The sequence below is a fragment of the Staurois parvus genome, unplaced genomic scaffold, assembly GCF_062004578.1.
Source record: "Staurois parvus isolate SC_StPar_1 unplaced genomic scaffold, SC_StPar_1.0 ptg000320l, whole genome shotgun sequence".
NCBI classification, from domain to species: Eukaryota; Metazoa; Chordata; class Amphibia; order Anura; family Ranidae; genus Staurois; species Staurois parvus.
Window position 1 is genome coordinate 2,256,111 of NW_028318116.1, and position 21,869 is coordinate 2,277,979.

The window sequence follows — 21,869 nt, forward strand, 5'->3', positions numbered from 1 at the left end:
TATATCTGGTCTTTCTGGACCCTGCATTCACTATATCTGGTCTCCCAGGACCCTGCATTCACTATCTGGTCTCCCCGGACCCTGCATTCACTATATCCGGTCTCCCACAATTATTTTAGTAAATATAAACTGCTAAATACCTTTTCTCATCTGCAGTTAGAGCAGTCTTGTGACTTCAGCAGAGCACTGGTTAAACCACATACTGGAAAGAAAAGACATAATTCTAAGACGGCAAATTTTCCAAGGCTGCTCTTTAGGATTTAGTCTTTGTTCACATATACTGTATGCATTTTACATTTGATGCTTTCTTCAGTGCTTTTTGCAGTTTGTTCTGCATTTTTCTACATGCATTTTTGATGTATTTTTACCACGTTTTGTGGGGGGGTTTCAGCTTTGTTTTTTTTTTTGTTTTTGTTAAAGAGGATTTTTTTTGTTGCTGGGCAGAATAAAAATGCAAAACGTGACAAAATCGCAGCAAAAACACACTACCATGCATTTCAGCAGCTTCTCCATTGAATTGTATTATTGTAGCAAAAACGCTGCTTTTTGCTTTTTAAAAAGTCCCTGACCCTTTCCAAAAATGCATAGATGTGAATATGTTCCATAGGAAACCATGTTAAATGGACTGTAGTGCATTTCTGCAAAAAGCACTAAAAAACATATTGGTGTGAACGGAGCCTTATGCAGGCCATAGATGGGTCGAAAATTGGCCGATTTTTTGGCCGAAAATAAAATCGGCCGATTTTCGGATCGTTAGTGGGCTATTTGTTCGGCCGTTTTTCGGTATTTTGGCCGTTTTTTTTTTTGGTAAAGTTGGAAAAAAATCGTCCAATTTTGCCGATCGGCCGATTTTCGCGGCAATTAGTGGGCAAATCGGCCGATTTTTTACCGATAAAAAATCTGCGCATGAGCAGTGACCTGCAAGAGGAAGACAAAAAGAAGAAAAAGAGGAAGAGGATGAAGAAGAAGAGGATGAGGATGAAGAAGAAGAGGAGGATGAGGATGATGGAGAAGATGAAGAAGAAGAGGATGAGGATGAAGAAGAGGATGAGGAAGAAGAAGATGAGGATGAAGAAGAAGGAGAAGAAGAGGATGAGGATGAAGAAGAAGATGAGGATGAAGAAGAAGAAGAAGAGGATGAGGATGAAGAAGAAAGAGAAGAAGAGGATGAAGAAGAAGAACAGGATGAGGAAGAACAGGATGAGGAAGAAGATGAGGATGGAGAAGAAGAAGAGGATGAGGATGAAGAAGATGAGGATGAAGAAGATGAGGATGAAGAAGAAGAAGAGGATGAGGCTGAAGGAGAAGAGGATGAGGAAGAAGAAGAAGAAAAAGAAGAGGATGAAGAAGAAGAAGATGAGGATGAAGAAGAAGGAGAAGAAGAAGATGAGGATGAAGAAGAAGAGGATGAGGATGAAAAAGGAGAAGAGGATGAAGAAGAAGAAGAGGATGAGGATGAAGAAGAAGATGAGGAAGAAGAAGAAAAAGAAGATGAGGATGAAGATGAGGATGAAGATGAAGAAGATGAAGAAGAAGAAGAGGATGAAGAAGAGGATGAGGATGAAGAAGAGGATGAGGATGAAGAAGAGGATGAGGATGAATAAGAGGATGAGGATGAATAAGAGGATGAGGATGAATAAGAGGATGAGGATGAATAAGAGGATGAGGATGAATAAGAAGAGGATGAGGATGAAGAAGAAGAAGAGGGTGAGGATGAAGAAGAGGGTGAGGATGAAGAAGAGGGTGAGGATGAAGAAGAAGATGAGGAAGAAGAAGAAGAAGGAGAAGAAGAAGAAGAGGATGATGAAGAAGAAGAGGATGAGGATGAAGAAGAAGATGAGGAAGAAGAAGAAAAAGAGGATGAGGATGAAGGAGAAGAGGATGAAGAAGAAGAAGAGGATGAGGAAGAAGAAGAGGATGAGGATGAAGAAGAGGATGAGGATGAAGAAGAGGATGAGGAAGAAGAAGAAGATGAGGATGAAGAAGAAGAAGAAGAGGATGAAGAAGAAGAGGACGAGGATGAAAAAGAAGAAGAGGATGAAGAAGAGGATGAGGATGAGGAAGAAGAAGAAGAAAAAGAAGAGGATGAGGATGAAGAAGAAGAGGATGAAGATGATGAAGAAGAGAATGAGGATGAAGAAGAAGAAGAGGATGAAGAAGAAGAAGAGGATGAAGAAGAAGAAGAGGATGAATAAGAGGATGAGGATGATGAAGAGAATGAGGATGAAGAAGAAGAGGATGAGGATGAAAAAGGAGAAGAGGATGAAGAAGAGGATGAGGATGAAGATGAGGAAGAAGAAAAAGAAGAGGATGAGGATGAAGAAGAAGAGGATGAATAAGAGGATGAGGATGAAGAGGATGAGGATGAAGAGGATGAGGATGAAGAAGAAGTAGGATGAAAATAAGAGGAATTCCAGTCCAGCAAAAAGTGTCTCTGCAGAGAGCTCCGCTATTTCTTTGACAGTTCTCTGACAGTTCCTTGACATTTACAGCGGTTGCAACATTGTATCTATTTGTTTCCGAATAAAAACATCTGTATCCTAAATGGAAACAAATAGATACAATGTTGCAACCGCTGTAAATGTCAAGGAACTGTCAGAGAACTGTCAGAAATAGCAGAGCTCTCTGCAGGGACACTTTTTGCCGGCTGTAGACGGGATGAAAATCGGCCGATTTTTTTTTTTTTTTTTTTTTTTACCATTGGTGGTAACGTCGGCCACTTGATCGACCGATTGTTCGTTTTTTTAAAATAAAAATCGGCCGATTTTCGACCTATCTATGGCCTGCATTAGACTGGGAGGGAATGTTGTCATTAAAAGACACAAAACAGAAATGAGAATGCTTCAAATCAACTGCCATGGGCTATACATTTAAAAGCGTAAAAGTAAAACCTATGTGGCTCACATCCAAATTTCTAAAGCTAAAAGTAATAAGAAAAAAAAATTAAAAAATAAAGAAATGAAAGAACACTGTCATTATTTAAAAGTTTCAAAGAATATACATAATATGTAAAAAGGAAATTGAGGCTGCAAAAAATCAAAACAAATAAATGATTACAAAAGAGAGTAGAACAAACCCTCAAAAATTCTTCACCGTGTAGGCCTTTTACTAGATAGATTACAACTGGTGACTGGGGACAAAGAGAAGGCAAATTTATGGAATACAAAAAAGAAGGGTTTGTGAAAAGGAATTCACAGAAAGCGGCTACATTATGAACAGAATGTGATACTCAGAAAAATTTCCAAAAATTATGCTTTATTACATATAAATATTTGACATATGGGCAATCGCCCTGGTTTACCATCACCTCAGTATGAGACAATACACACAGACCTAAAACCATATAAAATAACACCAAGACCGGTCTGGATAGATGTGCTGCAAAGACAATGACCACTAAAGTCTAAAGTCTTTGTAGCACTGGCACATAGGTTGACACTTCCCAAAGGAGGTGTACACAAAAATTATACCATAGGTATATAGTGTCACATGTAATAAATATAAAGACATGTGTCATAACCATATAGGTTCTATCCCATAGAGGGGAATTCCCAAAAATTATACCAAAGGTATGAAATATCACATGTATACAATGCAGCGAGCACAGTGTGCGTCAAAAGAGAGGCATAACCATGAGCCTATGTTAGGCAGCAAAAAGGATATCACAAATGAAATGCAATGCAGTACAGTCCCATGCCGGTACATGTGGTTGGGGCCCATTCATCTGTAATATAAGTGACTGATTCTTAGGACTTTTAGATATAAATAGCACCCCAGTTGTTGCCTGGATGGAGAAACAGATGCAAGTAGCAAAACACTGCTTCAAGTGATTTCTTCACCACAGCATGTGGACTACACACCACTTTTTGTTGAAAACAAGATAAGGCCCAGCGGCTCCTCCGCCCGTTGAAATATATGTGGCATGCCTTGTTTCCTATATAAAGCACCATAATGTCCCCATCCTGTAGTAAGACAAACAATATGAGGGAAGTCACTGTAAGAGCTTTCACTTGATAATAGACGTTTATGCCATATAGGTCACAAGGGACCTTTAATCTAATGTCCTGTAACAGTCCACTCACCACCTGTGCAATGGGTAGTAAGAACAAAAAGGATATCCTTCATAAGTACTGCCCTTCAAAAGGTACTGCTGTATGGAACCAAGGAACCACCGCTAACATCAGCCGACATACCGCGGGTTCCGACCTCTCCATGGCGCCTGTGCCGCCTAAGTATGCCTCATGGCATGTGAAGATGGCTACCTCCTTGTAGGTCAGCGTGCGTTCCACCTAGTGCGCATGACCGGAAGTGACGTATCTGACGTATGGCGTCAACGCGTTTCGCCGATGGGCGTATCTCACTCGGCTTCGTCATTGGTCCTGACGAAGCTGAGTGAGATACGCCCATCGGCGAAACGCGTTGACGTCATACGTCAGATACGTCACTTCCGGTCATGCGCACTAGGTGGAACGCACGCTGACCTACAAGGAGGTAGCCATCTTCACATGCCATGAGGCATACTTAGGCGGCACAGGCGCCATGGAGAGGTCGGAACCTGCGGTAGGTCGGCTGATGTTAGCGGTGGTTCCTTGGTTCCATACAGCAGTACCTTTTGAAGGGCAGTACTTATGAAGGATATCCTTTTTGTTCTTACTACCCATTGCACAGGTGGTGAGTGGACTGTTACAGGACATTAGATTAAAGGTCCCTTGTGACCTATATGGCATAAACGTCTATTATCGAGTGAAAGCTCTTACAGTGACTTCCCTCATATTGTTTGTCTTACTACAGGATGGGGACATTATGGTGCTTTATATAGGAAACAAGGCATGCCACATATATTTCAACGGGCGGAGGAGCCGCTGGGCCTTATCTTGTTTTCAACAAAAAGTGGTGTGTAGTCCACATGCTGTGGTGAAGAAATCACTTGAAGCATGTTTTGCTACTTGCATCTGTTTCTCCATCCAGGCAACAACTGGGGTGCTATTTATATCTAAAAGTCCTAAGAATCAGTCACTTATATTACAGATGAATGGGCCCCAACCACATGTACCGGCATGGGACTGTACTGCATTGCATTTCATTTGTGATATCCTTTTTGCTGCCTAACATAGGCTCATGGTTATGCCTCTCTTTTGACGCACACTGTGCTCGCTGCATTGTATACATGTGATATTTCATACCTTTGGTATAATTTTTGGGAATTCCCCTCTATGGGATAGAACCTATATGGTTATGACACATGTCTTTATATTTATTACATGTGACACTATATACCTATGGTATAATTTTTGTGTACACCTCCTTTGGGAAGTGTCAACCTATGTGCCAGTGCTACAAAGACTTTAGACTTTAGTGGTCATTGTCTTTGCAGCACATCTATCCAGACCGGTCTTGGTGTTATTTTATATGGTTTTAGGTCTGTGTGTATTGTCTCATACTGAGGTGATGGTAAACCAGGGCGATTGCCCATATGTCAAATATTTATATGTAATAAAGCATAATTTTTGGAAATTTTTCTGAGTATCACATTCTGTTCATAATGTAGCCGCTTTCTGTGAATTCCTTTTCACAAACCCTTCTTTTTTGTATGCCTCTTTGGGCTACTGAATGGAAGCCATATATTGGGTGATACAGTAATTTATTTTGTAACCTCCAAAAAAACTATCTTTAGTCAAATTTATGGAATACCCTTTTCAGCTCTGTGAATAAAAAGGAGCATGAGGGAGCTCAAGTCTGTACTGGGCCCCAAAAGAACCAACAGTGGCTCAAAATTGATATGGTCCAGAAACATTTCGACACAATAAAGATGAATACAGCACCTGGACCAGATAGTTTACACCCACATGTCCTCCCAGGGTTGAGCTCTGCTATTTCAAAGCAGTCATTTCTATGAAGGCATGCAGGAGCTCAGCTATGAGGAAAGGATAGCTGAACTGAATTTATTCTCTTGAGAAGAGGAGGTTAAAGGGATATGGTCACCTTCCATATAGTAAACCTGGTGTAGACCTATTTACTTTCAAGTCATTAGAGAGGATAAGGAGGCACTCTTTATGTCTAGGAGAAAAGAGATGTAACCTTTACAATCAAAAAGGCTTCTTCACAGTAAGAGCTGTGAAAAGAACTGGTTCTGGCCAGCTCATTAGATGGTTTTAAAAAAAGGGCTGGATACATTCCTAAATGCAAAATTATAACTGGATATTAACATTTGTTGATAATCATACCAGGGATAGTTGATCCAGTGAATATCCAGTTGTTTCTTGGGGTATTAGGAAGAAATGTTTTCACTCGGTGAAGCAAATTGGATTGTGTTTTACTGGGTTTGCCTTCCTTTGTATCAATTGTGGGTATAGGATTGTGTATACGGAGGTTTTCTATTGTTTTTTTTTGTATTGGGTGAAGTGGATGGACTTGCGTTTTTTATCACCCTGGCTAACTATGTAACTAAAGCACTAAACTATATGTTGCTGTTAAAAACTGTTTTTTTTAACTCTAGACATGAATTGTAAAGAGATCCACACATATAGTCGCCGCATACACACTACAAATATGTTTATCTCAGTAGTCAGTAAGTACTTGTATTGGTCAGTGTTACCATATGTTTAACCACACTTTCACCCCTTTCCAGTCCAGGCCAATTTTCAGCTTTCAGTGCTGTCACACTTTGAATGACAATTGCGCGGTCATGCAACACTATACCCATAGGAATTTTTTAGCATTTTTTGAGACAGATAAAACTTTATTTTGGTGGTATTTATTCACCGCTGAGATTTTTACTTTTTTTGCTATATAAATGAAAAATTCCAAAAATTACAAACAAAAGTGTTTTTTTTATAAAATTTTGCAAATAAATAATCTTTCTTCATAAATCTTGGCCAAAATGTATTTAGCTATCTTTTTAGTAAAACAAATAACCCAAATTAGTTTATAACCAAAAATTATAATTTTTGAAAAAAATGTTTACATTTTCATTGTATTGTTGTATACTGTCACTCTAGTAGTACAGTGTCACCATAGTGACACTGTACTGCTTGTGGGGGGTGATTTTTTTTTTTTTTTTACACTGATTGCTTTTACACCCATAAAGGCTGTAAAAGCAATCATTTCTCCTTCTGTCTGACTGCATTCTTGCAGCCATTGAGAAATACTGTGCGAGCTGTGATTAGTCACAGCTTGTCACATGGTACAAGGCTGTTGTGAATAGCCTTGTACCATGTGACCTCTGTGATCATTCACAGATTTCACACATAGTAAGCAATAATGTCAGGAAGTGACATCTTGTTTACTACTATTCATGTGATCACTGATTGGCCAATCAGTGATCACATGAATTGGGACCTCACACAGAGGTCCCGTACAGTGATCAGTGTTCCCAGCAGGCACTGATCGTGGTGCCGCATGCTCCTAGGGAGCGCGCACAGGCAATGGATGCGGGGAAAGGTTTAGAAACGTCCACCCGCTCCGACAGCGCTCCCGCCTGGCCGTTTTTGTACATGGGTCGAACAGGAAATGATTAAGGTTCCAAAACAACAGCAACTTTTTATTGTATTTTTGCCTTTTATATTTGACTAGTGTATATTTATCATTGATTTTGTTCCTGAGAGCAGATACTGTATATAAGCAAACCGTTTTTCTACATCTTTGTTGTTCGTATCTAAGAACAGAGCTCAAAAAAACAATAGTAACATTTTCAAAGCAACTCTAAAGCAACAAAAAAACCATTGCTTCGATAGAATCTTCACATTCAGCACACTGCTGGGTATGTTGGATTATCTCAGTCCCCACTCAATGCTGTGGGTCCACTTAATGGGGACTACATTTCTACCATGTCCTGTTTTTCAGAGTTTATTTAAATATTAATTTGTGTAGCGCTTCCACCGCAGGAACTGCTGGTGATGATGGGTTCTGTGTTCTGCCATGACTCTTAAAGCTGCTCGGTCCCCACTTACACACCTGGCTGTAGGTTAAAAGGCTGCTCACACTTGAGTAACTTAGCGTTAGTATGCTACCACTCTATAACACTACACAGAAAAGAGGCCACAAGCAACTGGTGGAAGATTAAATAGATGTATTAAGACAATGCAGTTAATTCAATAATCATTCAACTAGCAAATAAAAATATTCAAAGGTGCTGTAATAGGTAAAGCAAACACTAATCCAAAGGATGGCAATCAACTGAACTATAGCAATGTTTAACTACGTTATAACCAGTGTAAGCAGGGTTAAAGCAACTAACCCAAAAAAATAAATGGGTCCTTGTGCGCACACTACGCATACAGCCCCAATAGTGGATAGGCGTATGCAATCACCTCCAGGGGTACCCCTTCACCAGGATTGCAAAGTACCTGGCGCCTAAATGTCAGTGTTGGACGGCTTTAGTTGGGGCCCTTTTGTAAGGTGGTGCACATATAACTGTCCCTTTGAGAGTGTGTATTGAATAACTAATGGTCTGTTAAACAAAGAGCGGTCTCTATTGCATAAATTATGACAATGTTGAGACAAGAAGAGATGGTTCAGCTCACCCCTCCTGGTACACAGGGTTCCAGTTCTGATCACTTGGTGGTCTGCTGTCTTCAGGTATCTGGGAACTGTTGGCTCAGTCTCTCAGCTCTGGTCCTCACAAGGTGCAGTCTCTCAGCTCCAGTCCTCAGTGACTTGTCTCTGGTCATGTGGCACACAGGTCTTAGCTGCCTGGTCCCTGGCTGGATCCCAGTTGCTCAATCCTCAGACTCTGTCTCTCTCTCTGAATGAGACACAAGTGCATGCAGTAAGTCCCTTCTTTCTTGTGTCTCTTTCAAGATTGCCCGATTGCTCGTAAATTGTCCAGGAAAATGCTGCCCTGTCCCCTAATGTGCAGGGAATCCTGGGTGTTGTAGTTTTATCTGTATTAATTCCCTTCCTTGCAGCACTACAACAGGACTACCTATCCCAGTGACAGCTGTATAACAGTCCTTCTTCCTCCTGATTGACTTAGGTCCTGCTGCCAGGAGGGAGGGGGGTAGAGTGGGCAGATAAACACAGCCCAAAGCTGATGCTCCGATACAGTGTACAGTGGTAGCAGGGGATCATGCGCACACCAAGCCGCTTCACTCCGGGGGAGGGGGATCACATAACCAGTGGGGACCAAGCTATACTTTGTAATAGCCAGAATAGATCTTGCAGGCAGTATTGGTATTTAGAGAAAGTCAACACTTGTTTTTTTGGATGGTGAAAAGAGTTCTCCCTGAGAGTTACAGTACATGGAGAAATATTTGTAGACTTGAAATGTGTTCACAGTGCCCAGTGAAACTGCTTGGTAGCATGATATTAAAGCTGAATGCCATGAATTTGGTTACTTTGTAAAAAGTGCATGCCACCTCCTGGACTTATCTCTATTATTTACAGTGGGGATCGAAAGTTTGGGCACCCCAGCTAAAAATTTGTATTAATGTGCATAAAAAAGCCAAGGAAAAATGGAAAAATCTCCAAAAGGCATCAAATTACAGATTAGACTTTCTTATAATATGTCAACAAAAGTCAGATTTTATTTTCATCATTTACACTTTCAAAATAACAGAAAACAAAAAAATGGCGTCTGCAAAAGTTTGGGCACCCTTCAGAATTTATAGCATGCACTGCCCCCTTTGCCAAGCTGAGACCTGCCAGTGTCATGGATTGTTCTCAATCATCGTCTGGGAAGACCAGGTTATGTCAATCTCAAAGGTTTTAAATGCCCAGACTCATTTGATTTTGCCCCAACAATCAGCACCATGGATTCTTCTAAGCAGTTGTCTAGAAAACTGAAACTGAAAATAGTTGACGCTCACAAAGCTGGAGAAGGCTATAAGAAGATAGCAAAGCGTTTTCAGATGTCAATATCCTCTGTTCGGAATGTAATTAAGAAATGGCAGTCATCAGGAACAGTAGAAGTTAAAGCAAGATCTGGAAGACCAAGAAAAATATCAGACAGAACAGCTCGCAGGATTGTGAGAAAAACAATTCAAAACCCACGTTTGACTGCACGATCCCTCCAGAAAGATCTGGCAGACACTGGAGTTGTGGTTCACTATTCCACTATAAAGAGATACTTGTACAAATATGGTCTTCATGGAAGAGTCATCAGAAGAAAACCTCTTCTACGTCCTCACCACAAAAATCATCGTTTGAACTTTGCAAATGAACATATAGACAAGCCTGATGCATTTTGGAAACAAATTCTGTGGACCGAGGAGGTTAAAATTGAACTTTTTGGCCGGAATGAGCAAAGGTACGTTTGGAGAAGAAGGGGCACAGAATTTAATGAAAAGAACCTCTGTCCAACTGTCAAGGCTCCCGGGTATGACCAGAGGTATGTGACTGACGCAGGGAAACGCAGACTTCAGATATATGTTATAAACAATATAATTTATTAACTCTAACAATACAAACATAAACCCAGTGCAATACTAAAACATAACACAGTGCAAACAAACCAAACCAACCACCCACAGATAACAGTACATACAATGCAAGCGTCGTCAGGCAGGCCGGGTCAATAACAATCAGGCAGGTAGGTACAGGGGGAGCAAGCGGAGAATGGTCGGGGTCACAAGCCAGGTTCAGCAGGTAGCGGGCAGCGTGGTACAGAGGGTCAGGCAGAGGGATGGTCAGGAACGAGCCGGGGTCAGAGCAGGAGAGGGTCAGCGTAATCAGAACAGGCAGAGTTTGGCAACAAGGAAACGTACTAGCAGGAACACAGGAACAGGAACAAGAATGCAGGATTACAAGATACAGGGCCCAGGAAAAACACACACACCAAGGCAAAGGCTGCAGGTCCGGCCATCACTTAAATACACCTGCATAAGCAGTTTCAGGTGTTTGGCTGACTGCAGGGTTGAGTCTCTGATTGCTGGGAGCACCCGCTGGCCAGCCCTGGTACTGCAGCCCACAAGGCAGGTGAGTCCCACCACTACTGGCAAGTCCATTCCTAACAGTACCCCCCCCTCAAGGAGCGGCCTCAGGACGCTCCAAACAGTCCTAGCTGGGCAAAATGTTCCACCGCCCGGGTCTGGTAACTGGCGGGATATCAAAGACTGGCACATCGGGCAGGACTCCGGGCAACGGCACACCGGGCAGCGGCACATCGGGCAGGACTCCGGGCAGCGGCACATCGGGCAGGACTCCGGGCAGCGGCACATCGGGCTGGACTCCGGGCAGAGGCACATCGGGCTGGACTCCGGGCAGAGGCACATCGGGCTGGACTCCGGGCAGAGGCACATCGGGCTGGACTCCGGGCAGAGGCACATCGGGCTGGACTCCGGGCAGCGGCACATCGGGCTGGACTCCGGGCAGAGGCACATCGGGCTGGACTCCGGGCAGAGGCACATCGGGCTGGACTCCGGGCAGAGGCACATCGGGCTGGACTCCGGGCAGAGGCACATCGGGCTGGACTCCGGGCAGAGGCACATCGGGCTGGACTCCGGGCAGAGGCACATCGGGCTGGACTCCGGGCAGAGGCACATCGGGCTGGACTCCGGGCAGCGGCACATCGGGCTGGACTCCGGGCAGCGGCACATCGGGCTGGACTCCGGGCAGAGGCACATCGGGCTGGACTCCGGGCAGAGGCACATCGGGCTGGACTCCGGGCAGAGGCACATCGGGCTGGACTCCGGGCAGAGGCACATCGGGCTGGACTCCGGGCAGAGGCACATCGGGCTGGACTCCGGGCAGAGGCACATCGTATCACCAGACGAAGCAGCAGGCACCGGGCCACCATGCGGAGCGGCAGGCACCGGGCCACCAGGCGGAGCGGCAGGCACCGGGCCACCAGGCGGGGCGACAGGCATCGGGCCCCCAGGCGGGGCGACAGGCATCGGGCCCCCAGGCGGGGCGACAGGTCTCGGGCCCCCAGGCGGAGCGGCGGGCGCCGGACCCCCAGGCGGAGCGACAGGTCTCGGGCCCCCAGGCGGAGCGGCGGGCGCTGGTCCCCCAGGCGGAACGACAGGTCTCGGGTCCCAGACGGAGCGGCGGGTGCCGGACCCCCAGGCGGAGCGACAGGTCTCGGGGCCCCCAGGCGGAGCGGCGGGCGCCGGACCCCCAGGCTGAGCAACAGGTCTCGGGCCCCCAGGCGGAGCGACAGGTCTCGGGCCCCCAGGCGGAGCGGCGGGCGCCGGACCCCCAGGCGGAGCGACAGGCACCGAGTCACCAGGCACGACAGTGGGCTCCGAGTCAACTGGCATGACCACGGGCACTGGGTCAGACATTGGATCGTCTGGCTGGACAGCGGGCATCGGGTCACCAGGCATCAGGTCATTTGGCTCGACAGCAGGCACCGCGTCATCTGGCAAGGCAGTGGGCACCAAGTCACCAGGCACGACAGTGGGCTCTGAGTCAATTGGCACGACAGCGGGCACCGGGTCATCAGGTACCGGATCGTCTGGCTCGACAGCAGGCACCGGGTCATCTGGCGCTGGATCGTCTGGCTCGACAGCGGGCATCGGATCACCAGGCATGACCGCGGGCACTGGGTCATCAGGCATTGGATTGTCTGGCTCGACAGCGGGCATCGGGTCACCAGGTATGACAGCGGGCACTGGGTCACCAGGCATCAGGTCATTTGGCTCGCCAGCAGGCACCGCGTCACCTGGCAAGGCAGTGGGCACCGAGTCACCAGGCACGACAGCGGGCTCTGAGTCAATTGGCACGACAATGGGCACCGGGTCATCAGGTACTGGATCGTCTGGCTCGACAGCAGGCACCGGGTCATCTGGCGCTGGATCGTCTGGCTCGACAGCGGGCATCTGGTCACCAGGTATGACAGCGGGCACCGGGTCATCAGGTACCGGATCGTCTGGCTCGACAGCAGGCACCGGGTCATCTGGCGCTGGATCGTCTGGCTCGACAGCGGGCATCTGGTCACCAGGTATGACAGCGGGCACCGGGTCATCAGGTACCGGATCGTCTGGATCAACAGCGGGCATCGAGTCAACTGGCCTAATAGGATCATCAGGCTGGATCAGTTCATCAGGCTGGGTAGAAACATCATGCTGGGTAGAGGCAGCAGGCTGAATGGAGGCAGCAGGCTGAATAGAGGCATCAGGCTGAATAGAGGCATCAGGCCGGGTAGAGGTATCAGGCCGGGTACAGACATCAGGCCGGGTACAGACATCAGGCTGGGTACAGACATCAGGCTGGGTACAGACATCAGGTTGAAGTGCGGATGCCAAGGCACCAGGCTGAACCACGGAAGGCCGGTTCTCAGACGGCAGGCTGACCGGTTTAGATACTGGCAGGATGGTACTGGTTGGAAAGAATTTTTGCTTTTTTCTGGTTTTAACTACTGGAGCACTGCAAGTAAACGCAGGTCTGCAAACGAATGGAGCAGCTGGAGACAGAGAAGAGCTGGAGGATGGAACAGGGGAGTGAACAGTTGCTACAGAGGACTTCTTTACAGGGTTAAAGGCAGGATAGGTGCAGCGAGTGTGAACAGGGTACTGACATGCGGTAGATAGCAGGGCAGGAGGAGCTGTTGGGAATGCAGTAATAGAGCTTTGAGGAAATAGATTAGAAGCAGGACTGGGTTTTTGCAAGCTGACTGAGGCTGGGTGCAACAAATCTGTCCATGTCTGCAGTATGGGTTGAACAAAGCTGAGCTTACACAAAGCCTGTCTGACCAAAGACTGCACTGCATTTATACAATCTCTTAGTATCTGTGGTGAACATGCAGAATAACGCTCCAGAAAGTAATCCACATCATCCTCTAATAACCATACCAGGGACTCTACCTGGTCGGCACTAAATTGTGGCAAAAATTCATCCCTGCATTCGGGGGTACCAGATGAAACCAACTCCGCACAAACCTGAATCAATGGCTGCACCTCAGAGAATTCTGTGCCCTGATCTACTAGAACATGAGCGAGCCGTATACATTCTAGCAGTTCATCCCTGGGATACTCCTTCAGAGTCTGATAAGCATATTCTCTGTCATCAAACACTAGCAGATATAAATACACAACCTCATCAAGATCCATCCTTCCCAGCAACAAACAAAGATGGCTTCCCTGTGCAGCCACTTCTGGTCAGGATGTGCCTTGGTGTAATGTCAGGGCTCCCGGGTATGACCAGAGGTATGTAACTGACGCAGGGAAACGCAGACTTCAGATATGTTATAAACAATATAATTTATTAACACTAACAATACAAACATAAACGCAGTGCAATACTAAAACATAACACAGTGCAAACAAACCAAACCAACCACCCACAGATAACAGTACATACAATGCAAGCGTCGTCAGGCAGGCCGGGTCAATAACAATCGGGCAGGTAGGTACAGGGGGAGCAAGCGGAGAATGGTCGGGGTCACAAGCCAGGTTTAGCAGGTAGCGGGCAGCGTGGTACAGAGGGTCAGGCAGAGGGATGGTCAGGAACAAGCCGGGGTCAGAGCAGGAGAGGGTCAGCGTAATCAGAACAGGCAGAGTTTGGCAACAAGGAAACGTACTAGCAGGAACACAGGAACAAGAACAAGAATGCAGGATTACAAGATACAGGGCTCAGGAAAAACACACACACCAAGGCAAAGGCTGCAGGTCTGGCCATCACTTAAATACACCTGCATAAGCAGTTTCAGGTGTTTGGCTGACTGCAGGGTTGAGTCTCTGATTGCTGGGAGCACCCGCTGGCCAGCCCTGGTACTGCAGCCCACAAGGCAGGTGAGTCCCACCACTAGTGGCAAGTCCATTCCTAACACCAACTGTTAAGCATGGGGTTGGATCAATCATGCTTTGGGGTTGTGTTGCAGCCAGTGGCACAGGGAACATCTCACGAGTAGAAGGAAAAATGGATTCAATAAAATTTCAGCAAATTTTGGATGGTAACTTGATGCCATCTGTGAAAAAGCTGAAGTTAAAGAGAGGATGGCTTCTACAAATGGATAATGATCCTAAACATACCTCAAAATCCACGGGGGATTACATCAAGAGGCGTAAACTGAAGGTTTTGCCATGGCCTTCACAATCTCCTGACCTCAACATAATTGAAAATCTATGGATAGACCTTAAAAGAGCAGTGCGTAACAGACAGCCCAGAAATCTCAAAGAACTGGAAGACTTTTGTAAGGAAGAATGGGCAAAGATACCTCAAACAAGAATTGAAAGACTCTTGGCTGGCTACAAAAAGCGTTTACAAGCTGTGATACTTGCCAAAGGGGGCAGTACAAGATATTAACTCTGCAGAGTGCCCAAACTTTTGCAGATGCCATTTTTTTGTTTTCTGTTATTTTGAAAGTGTAAATGATGGAAATAAAATCTAACTTTTGTTGACATATTATAAGAATGTCTAATCTGTAATTTGATGCCTTTTGGAGATTTTTCCATCTTTCCTTGGCTTCTTTATGCACATTAATACAAATTTTTAGCTGGGGTGCCTAAACTTTCGATCCCCACTGTACTATATATATGACAGGTTTATGGAGTTCCCGGAAGACAGCTATCTATCATTCTGGGAGCTCCAATGTGGACATTCTGATCTCAGCTACTTCAGCAACAGAGTCAATGCTCTTCCTTCCCCTTCTCTGCCCTTCTCCTGCCCAATCACAGAAGCCTTTTATTATGTGATTTCACTCACAAAATACAAAGGTGAATAGGCAGCGGAGAGAGGGGGCGTGGGTGCAGAGCTGCTGTGTGTGCTTCTTCTCTCAGAGCCCAGAGTGTCTCCTCTGGGAGTGCCATGCACCTGTCAGATGTGAATAATGGATATGTCCAGGAGGTGGCATGCACCAAGTTGGACTTAACTCATAGAATTCCTGGAATTCAGCTTTAACATTTTTTTAAACCGTAACCACTGTTTTAAAAATATAAATTTGAGGGTACAACTACATCTATGTTTTCTATATCCAGCATTATGTCATATTGAAGAAGTATGGGACTCTTAACAACCACTGCAGTCGTCCCCGGAGTTTAGAAGCAATGAGCAGAACCCAGAGTTTGCTCATGGAGCATCCACTTCCCTCCCTGATACCAGAGAACATCAACAACAAGATTCTAGAAGTCACCAACAAGATCCTTGAGCTTCTGACAGGAGAGGTGAGTGGTGCTGGGAATTCCAGGACATTATATAGTAACAGAAGGGATGTGTCCATGGGGTGATGGTATCTTTGTGATTTGTGTGTCAGGTTCCTATAAGGTATCAAGATGTCACAGTCTATTTCTCCATGGAGGAGTGGGAGTATATAGAAGAACACAAGGACCTGTTCAGGGATGTTCTCGTGGAGAATCAGCAACTTTTTGGATCAATTGGTATGTTAAAGAGAAATAGTAATTGTGTTTTAATGGATATGTTTTAGCTTTTGGGTGGCAAAAGGCTGAGAACTTGGTTGGAAAGATGTTGCTGTTAGGATAGATTCTCATGTTTTTGACTTTGCAAAGCTCATTTCTTACGGGCGGCCAGGAGGTAATAAAAAAAACACAGGTGGCTGATTTGCTTTTTTGACCACCCACCACAAGCTGTTATGATGCTGCTTGGATGGGCACACATTGCCGCAAATGTAATTTTGAAGGATAAGTTCACCTTTAGTAACATGTTACACTCATATTTACACCCATAATCAGAGTGTAAGACAGGCCATAGATGGGGAGAAAAACTGCAGATTTTTCTTTTAAAAAACGAAAAATCGGTTGTTCAAGTGGCCGACGTTACCATCAATGGTAAAAAAAATCGGCCGATTTTCTACCTGTCTAGAGCCGGCAAAAAGTGTCCCTGCAGAGAGCTCTGCTATTTCTTTGACAGTTCTCTGACAGTTCCTTGACATTTATAGAAGTTGCAACAATGTATCTATTTGTTTCCATTTAGGATACAGATGTTTTTATTCGGAAACAAATAGATACAATGTTTCAACCGCTGTAAATGTCAAGGAACTGTCAGAGAACTGTCAGAAATAGCGGAGCTCTCTGCAGAGACACTTTTTGCTGGACTGGAATTCTTCTTATTTTCATCCTACTTCTTCTTCTTCTTCATCCTCATCCTCTTCTTCTTCTTCTTCTTCATCCTCATCCTCTTCTTCTTCTTCTTCTTCATCCTCATCCTCTTCTTCTTCTTCTTCTTCATACTCTTCTTCATCCTCTTCTTCTTCTTCTTCATCCTCATCCTCTTCTTCATCCTCATCCTCTTCTTCATCCTCATCCTCTTCTTCTTCTTCTTCTTCATCCTCATCCTCTTCTTCTTCATCATCCTCATCCTCTTCTTCTGCATCCTCATCATATTCTTCTTCTTCATCATCATCCTCATCCTCTTCTTCTTCATCATCATCCTCATCCTCTTCTTCGTCTTCATCATCCTCATCCTCCTTCTTCTTCTTCTTCTTCTTCTTCTTCTTCATCCTCATCCTCTTCTTCATCCTCATCCTCTTCATCATCATCATCCTCATCCTCTTCTTCTTCTTCATCCTCATCCTCTTCATCTTCTTCTTCTTCATCCTCTTCTTCTTCCTCATCCTCTTCTTCTTCCTCATCCTCATCCTCTTCTTCTTCATCATCATCCTCTTCTTCTTCCTCATCCTCATCCTCTTCTTCTTCTTCTTCATCCTCATCCTCTTCTTCTTCATCCTCTTCTTCTTCTTCATCCTCTTCTTCATCATCTTCCTCTTCTTCTTTTTCTTCTTTTTGTCTTCCTCTTGCAGGTCACTGCTCATGCGCAGATTTATCGGTAAAAAATCGGCCGATTTGCCCACTAATTGCCGCGAAAATTGGCCGATCGGCAAAATCGGCCGATTTTTTTCCAACTTTACCGAAAAAAAAAAACGGCCAAAATACCGAAAAACGGCCGACCAAATCGCCCACTAACGATCCGAAAATTGGCCGATTTTATTTTCGGCCGAAAAATCGGCCGATTTTCGACCCATCTATGGCCTGCATAACATGTAACATGTTACTATATGAGCAGCCTCCACACCCCCCCCTCCCCGAGCCCCCGGTTGTGGCAGCTGACCGGGGATCATCTTCCCGCACCACTGTCACCATTTTTATAAAAATGCGGCTGTGTGGGTGGATCTCTGCAGAGTTCTCTGAATGGGAGAACTACAAGTACAGTCATCCTTTGCAACTGACAGCTGAATTACCAGGGTGCTAATGAGCGCTCTAGGTAGTTCATTGATTCCTCCTGTCATTCAGTAACAGCCTACCCGTACGAGGTGTCGGCAGACAGCTACACTGTCAGTCTGCAGGAGCCTTGCATTGCACCCACGATTTGCTGATCATAGGTGCTATGCTTTACAGGCTCTTAATAAAAAAATAATAAATGCACATTTTTTAGCCTGCAATAATGTGCATTTATTATTCTTTTTCTTTAAAAGGTGAACTTACATGGCAACTTTGACAGGCAGCACCCCCTGTCAAACACTCCCATCTAAGTGAATAGGACTGTGCTGCAACTATGAGCCAAACGTTTGGCTTGCAGTTGCAGTGTTATCTTGCACTGCAAAATATGCATTTGGCAATTTAAAAAAAAAAAAAACAGGTGTCAGCATTGCCTCCTAAACGTCCGCACACCTCTTTTCACCATCCTACGAAAAGTGGTCCACATGGGCTGCTTTTCAAGGGGCGTTAAAGTGTTACTAAACCCACGACCCTGCATTCACTATATCTGGTCACCCACAGTACACCGAACATGGGAATGCAATTATTTTAGTAAATATAAACTGATAAATACCTTTTCTAATCAGCAGTTAGAGCAGTCCAGTGGCTTCTATCAGTGTCCAGCAAAGCTTGTAAAAGCTTGTAGGAGGAGTTTTCATTCTCCCCTGATTGTCCTATGAGGCTACAGGACTCCTGACCCTCTGGACAGTGCTAATTGACCCTATGCTGATCACATGCACTCTCCCAAGAAAAAAAAAACTTGAGCAATACACACCAAACTGAGCATGTGCAGCTTGCCCCCAAGGCTCTGTTCTATCAGGAGATGAGTCTGGGACTGTAGAAGAAGGGGAGGATCAGAGAAGACAGGATTAAACATCCTTTTTACACAATGCAGGGGATTAACTCCTTAGGTTCCACAGTGATTTTAACAAGCGTGCTTTACTGCATATACAGACTGATTTTACTGCTGTGGGTTTAGTAACACTTTAAGCACTGCCACAAATATTTCTGGTAATTCTGGTATGTGATGCTTTAGCATGTTGTATTGCTTGTAAATATCAGACTTTGCACAGCCACTGATGCTTGGTCATCCCTAAAAATCATTCCTACAACTCCCTGAAAAGCTTTTTAATAGGTATTTAGGCTTAGATTGATTGATCATTTATTCATCCTCTTTGTTTTCTGTTTTCATTATATCAGGCTGCTTCAGGAGCTCTGAGAAAATAATTGGAACAGGGAAGCCGGGGAACTTCAGAGCTGAGGCTTTGTTGAATGTTACTAAAGAGTTAATTGATTTGCAGACTGGAGAGGTGAGAGGGATTCTGGGAGTGTCCCATGTCAGCACTGTTCTTCACTCTATTAATATGCCACATACCTAACTAGACAGGTGAAGAGAATTCTGGGCTTGTCATAGGAGGTAATTTGTTATTTCTGTTGTTAAATCCCAGGTTGAAAGAAAGACCCACCAAGTCTGTCATCTTCAACCAATAGAAAAAAACAAAACAAATAGAAAACCTCCATAAACACAATCCTATACCCACAGTTGATCCAGAGGAAACCCAGTAAAGCATGATCCAATTTGTACCAGCGGAGGAAAATAGATTCATTCTGATTCCCCAGAAGGCAATCATATATTCCCTGGATCAACTACCCCTGGCATTATTGCCTATAAATGTTAATATCTAATTATATTTTGTGCATTTAGGAATACATCCAGTTCTTTTATAGCCATCTCAGTAACATATACTTTCATCCCCTGCCTGCCCACGGCAATTTTCAGCTTTCAGCACTGTCACACTTTGAATGCCAATTGGTCAGTCATGCAATACTGTACCCAAATTAAATTTGTATCCCTTTTTGTGAGATAGAGCTTTCTTTTGGTGGTATTTAATCACCACTTGGTTTTTAATTTTAAATAAACAAAAAAAGACAGAACATTTTGAAAACAAAAACCTTTCTTAATTTCTGTTTTTCAAATAAGTAATTTTTCTTCATAAATTTTGGCCAAAATTTATATTGCTACATTTCTTTGGTGAAAATAACCAAATCAGTGTATATTATTTAGTGTGTGTAAAAGTTATAATCTACAAGCTATGGTATGTATCATTGAAAATTGATCAGTCCTGATGTACTGACAGTTTGTCTCATTTCTTTAGACCCTAAAATGCCAGGACAGTACAAATACCCCCAAATGACCCCTTTTTGGGTCTAGCAGACAGTCTAATACTAAGGTATTTAGTAAGTTGCATGGTGCTTTTTGATATTGTAATTGTTTTTGTCACAATTGTTTGGGAAATGATTAAAAAAAAATTTTTTCACAAAATTGTCTTATTAACAAGTTATGTCACGGCATAGGCATACTTGCAATTACACCCCAAAACACATTCTGCTGCCCCTCCTTAGTAAGGGGATACCAGATGTGTGAGTTTTTTTTATCACAGCTTAGCCACATAGAGAGGCCCAAAATCCAAGCAGCACCTTCATTCATTCTAGGAGCATAAAGTACACATGTAATTTCCTGACTATCATCTTTTTGAATGCCCTGGAGCACCAGGACAATGGAAACACCAACAAAATGACCACATTTTGGAAAACAAACACCCCAACATATATTCTATGAGGCATAATGAGCCTTTTAAACATGTCATTTTTTTTTGCTACAAATGTTTGGAAAAATGTGGAAAGAACATTTACACAAAGTTGTCAATTTCTAAACTATTTCTAACACACAGCATGGACATACCAAGGATTACACCCCAAAATACATTCTGGTACTCTTCCTCAGTATGATGATACCACATGTATGGGACTTTTTCACAGCTTAAAGCGGAGTTCTGCTCACCCTGTCAAAAAATAAAAGCAGCTACAAAAACTGTAGCTGCTGACTTTTAAAAAACAGCCACTCACCTATCCCTTGGTCCCGCTGTGTGTCCCCTGCTGCCCGTTTCACCGGCCATCCTGTATTCCTGGAGGCCGGCATCTTCAGTGTAGGCACCCGGCTGTGACTGCTTGCGGCTTCACAGCCGGGCACCCACTGCACATGCGCGAGTAGCGCTGATCTTCATGAATGGTCCTGTAGTCTTCTGGGACCTGTTATGTGTCCCAAAAGACTACAGGGAGGGAGGGCACCTTCCGTTTCCGATCACCTAGGCGATGGGACTGTAAGTGGGAGAGGGTACCTGTCAAATTTGGGTACCCGCTCCCCCCCCCCGCCCCAGAAGGTGCCAATCCTTAATGGGGAGCGGGGGAGCAGTCCTTTTGGGTGGAGCTCCACTTTAACCACATAGAGGGGCCCAAAATCCAAGTAATAATTTCAGGCATTCTAGGGGCATAAATTACACATATAATTTCCTGAGTACCTATCACACTTCTGAAGGCCCTGGAGCACCAGGACAATGGAAACACACACAAATTGATCACATTTTAGAAAGCAAACACCCAACTGTGATTTTAGTAGTGCGGTTGTCGGCAGGAGATGAGTGGGACTGGTGTCTCTCATGGTCAGTACAGCCAAAGGATTGGTCAAGGCAGCAGGCAGGAATATGCTGCATAAACAGGCCTAGGTCAGTACTGGCAGCAGGCAGGAACATGGTCCATAAACAATTCAGGGTCATTACAGGCTTCAGGCTGACATCCAGACAGCAGGCAGGAACATGTTCAGTAGAGGCAGAAGACCGAGACATGGCCAATTCAGGTGCAAGCTGAGGCATGGTCGATTTAACATGTCAGGATCAGATGGCAGCAGGCAGAAACATCCGGCTTAGGGCGTCAGTCAGGTAAGAC

General features: G+C 44.6%; 1 protein-coding gene across 3 annotated transcripts in view; it reads left to right on the plus strand.

Moving 5' to 3' along the window:
• Positions 1-21,869, plus strand: part of LOC149457482 (uncharacterized) — a 67,289-nt gene that overhangs the window by 22,923 nt on the left and 22,497 nt on the right. For all 3 annotated transcript variants that reach the window (XM_089683707.1, XM_089683708.1, XM_089683709.1), the window contains 3 exons: positions 15,855-16,040; positions 16,130-16,253; positions 19,287-19,396. In XM_089683707.1, the coding sequence (XP_089539833.1) occupies positions 15,855-16,040; positions 16,130-16,253; positions 19,287-19,396 (420 nt within the window). The remainder of the gene's footprint in view (positions 1-15,854; positions 16,041-16,129; positions 16,254-19,286; positions 19,397-21,869) is intronic.